The 3353-nt window shown below is 32.4% G+C and overlaps 1 protein-coding gene across 1 annotated transcript; it reads left to right on the forward strand.

Moving 5' to 3' along the window:
- Positions 1–2124: 2124 nt before the first annotated feature.
- EIN_264430 (hypothetical protein) lies at positions 2125–2851 on the forward strand (the record flags this gene model as incomplete). Its single annotated transcript, XM_004259692.1, has 2 exons — positions 2125–2134; positions 2316–2851. 2 exons carry the CDS (start codon positions 2125–2127, stop codon positions 2849–2851), a joined length of 546 nt encoding a protein of 181 aa, XP_004259740.1.
- Positions 2852–3353: the final 502 nt, after the last annotated feature.

Consider the following 3353-nt stretch of genomic DNA (forward strand, 5'->3'; position numbering starts at 1 on the left):
AGGAAGTGCAAAATATGTACAAATGCGTACTGTCCAGACGATCATTTGGTAAATGTGTTTCCCGTGAAAATTATCATTGCAACAAGTTTTCATCTGATGTAAAGAAGTGCCTGGCACAAAGATCTATTTGTGCAGAAAAGCAGCAGATGTGAAAGTTGTCTAATTGGCTAATACAAATTCAGTGAGGCAACATGCACAAAGTGTCACGACACAATTAACAATTACAATACGTGTGATACAATCTTTGTTGGCAAAGAAAATAGCACTAGTTGTATATACCCTCACGTCTTGAATGGTACAAAATGTGAATTGTGTCAATCAAACAAATACTTCAATAAACACAATATGAACTCCAAAATGTGTTAAGAATGAAATTAACTGTGACATTATCAACGGAGAAAGCTGTCTGAATTGTATTAACACTTTCTTTGTTTACAACTTAAAGTGTGTATCGTCTGGAAATTGTGAGTCACCAACTTTAACTTCATGTGATTGTTCAGACCAAATATCAATCAACTCAAAATGTACGCCACAAATTGAACCTTTTAACTGCCAGAACTTTGAGAAGCAAGTTTTGATGTGTTTTATTTGTGATAATAATTATACTCTGAATAACGGAAATGTTTGTGTACAATAGTGTGCGTATGGGTTAATAAGAAATGTAGTGGTTTTCGGTTGTTAAGCAGGAACATATTTGACAGCACAAAGCACGCGTGACAGTTGTGGTGTATCAAATGTTGTTTGTACAAATCAAAATACGTCTTTGATATGCAGAGGTTCAACGATTATTGATATAGAACAGATGTCGTGCACCCCGATACACAATGCAACTCGGTTGTTGATGGAAAGTGTTTTTGCATTCATTTTCAATGCAAAGAAAATGAATGAAAATTGGCAAAGGAAAGTTAGTGAAATGCCGGACACTTGGTGAATTGGAGAAAAGTGTGACGTAGCATTACCAGCTGGTAAAAGTTGTGCAATTTGTAAAGTTGGGTATTACAAAATAGCGAAAGACTGTGATGCATGTGACGAGTCGTGCAATATTTGTTTGAAGATTGATGAGTGTTTGTCATTCAAAAGTAGATACTTCAAATTGCAAGTAAGTCCAACAAATTATGTCAATCAACCAATAAATCTTGAAGGGTGTTTACTATGTAACAACACTTTCTTTTAAAAAACGGATGTTGTTTCTCATACAAAGTTAGTTGTATTAACAATAAAGTATGTTTATTATATGGAGTTGATAAAATCTTATTGAAAGGAAGTTGTATCGATTATCACACAGTACCACGTTGTACATCAGCAGACAACTCAAAGTGCACTGCATGTGAAGGGAGTGACAAAATCTCAGATTATGGTGAGAGTTGTGTTTCGAAAATGAATTATGGTAGTTATTGGTATACCTGTTGCCATCTTTCTTTTCTTTATTATTGTTAATATTATTGCATTGATACTTGTTGTCTACCTCCTTATATTGAGTCGAAAAAAGAAGAAGAAAAATGAACAACATTTATGTCTTTTAATTGAAGCGTTCAAACATTTCAATAGTTTAAATAATGTCAGTTCTTTTGTTGAATCAGAAGTTGGTAAAAATAATTAAATATAATAATGTCTCTGCCATCCCAGTAAATGAAGAGCCTTGAGATTGTCTGTGTTGGTCACACATTATAACACGACATGAAAGTCCAATTTGGTGTTCTTGAAATGTGTAACCATAATGAAATACAAACAGTGCCAACTTTAATAAACATAAAAAGAAAGGGGGCGTGGAATTGGCAACGATGAAATTGATTATAACTGTGCAAATCCAAATGTGTTTGATGGCAAATACAAATGTCATGACGATGTCAAATGCAGCACAATGAAGTCGAGTGATTGTGTTGGATGCGTCACAAATCACCACATTCAAGACTACGCATGCACACAAAACACAATTGCAAACTGCGAAATCCAAAACAAAGACATTTGCATCAAATGCGATGCAACTACAATCACATCAAATGGGAAGTGTTACTCAACTGACAATTTAGACTGAGCCAAGTTTGATGGTGTGTGCAAAAAGTGTACAGCAGACAAATACAAAACACTCGAGAGATGTGAACTCATTGAAACACATTTCCCATCATGTCGTTCAGTTGTTATTAGAGAACACTGTGCTGGGTGTAAATATAACAACAATTTAATCAACGGCATTTGTGTGACAAACACACTACAAAACACAACAAACAATTATTTTAAATCCATTTCAAATCAATTGCAAAACACACAACAAAAAAATTATAAAAGTGGCACCAAAACATTATTAAAATTGGAAGAAAACGACACTTCGAATTGCATTGAAAAGAGTTCAAAAGGGTGTTTGCGATGTGCTGACACGTATTACATCGAAAACGGCGTTTGTGTGAAGTGCGAGTACCCCTGCATACACTGTTCTATTCTGACATTTTGCACAAAGTGTGACCAATACTCGTATCCAAACACAAATGGGAATTGCACAACTCTTGGAGAAATCATTACAACGTGTCTGGTGATGATGCCAAATTACGATGGATGTGCAATTTGCAAAGATGGTTATAAACGATCCACCGATGGCAAAAGTTGTGACAAATGCGATGAATCGTGTGCAACATGTGATTTCTTTGGTTATTGTATTGACTTCAACAACACATTCAATCGCATTGATACAAACGACAAATACTGCAGACCACAAAGTGAGTTAATTGGATGTGTCAATTCGAGTACTTATGGGTGTTTAATATGTGGAGATAGGTACCATTTACGATCTGAGTTAAATGGGTGTACCGATATAATGGGAGTACTCGTTTATTGGGCGTACTCGTTATATAAATAGTAATAATGATTATTTTACACAAATTATTTAACATTAATATATTACACTATTTAACTTTTATTATAATTTATCGAATATACAGTCTAATATTAATAATATCCTTTGATTCAAACAAACACGTTACATGTATTTGACACACTTGTTGTATTATTTCTTATTTAAGTTGTTTAAAACAAATATATGGTTTTTTATTTGTTTGCTTGTTAAATTAATATAATAATATTATATACATTTATTATATGCATACAAAAATGAATACATTTTAAAAACGTGCCTTTATATTGTCTTTTGATTGTTTTTACTACATTTAGAATTGTTGTTGACCATCTATAAATTGTTTTTCTATATTGCACACATTTTAATACATTTGAAGAAATACATTAAAATAAAAGTATATTTTTGTTCATTTATATATCAATTAATAATGAAATTACAGTATTATTAAAATATCACATATTAATAATCGATTAAATATCTTTTGTTTTTCTTTTATGTTTTTCTT

Source organism: Entamoeba invadens (assembly GCF_000330505.1).
Source record: "Entamoeba invadens IP1 unplaced genomic scaffold scaff_1105074726371, whole genome shotgun sequence".
Classification (NCBI taxonomy): Eukaryota; Evosea; order Mastigamoebida; family Endamoebidae; genus Entamoeba; species Entamoeba invadens.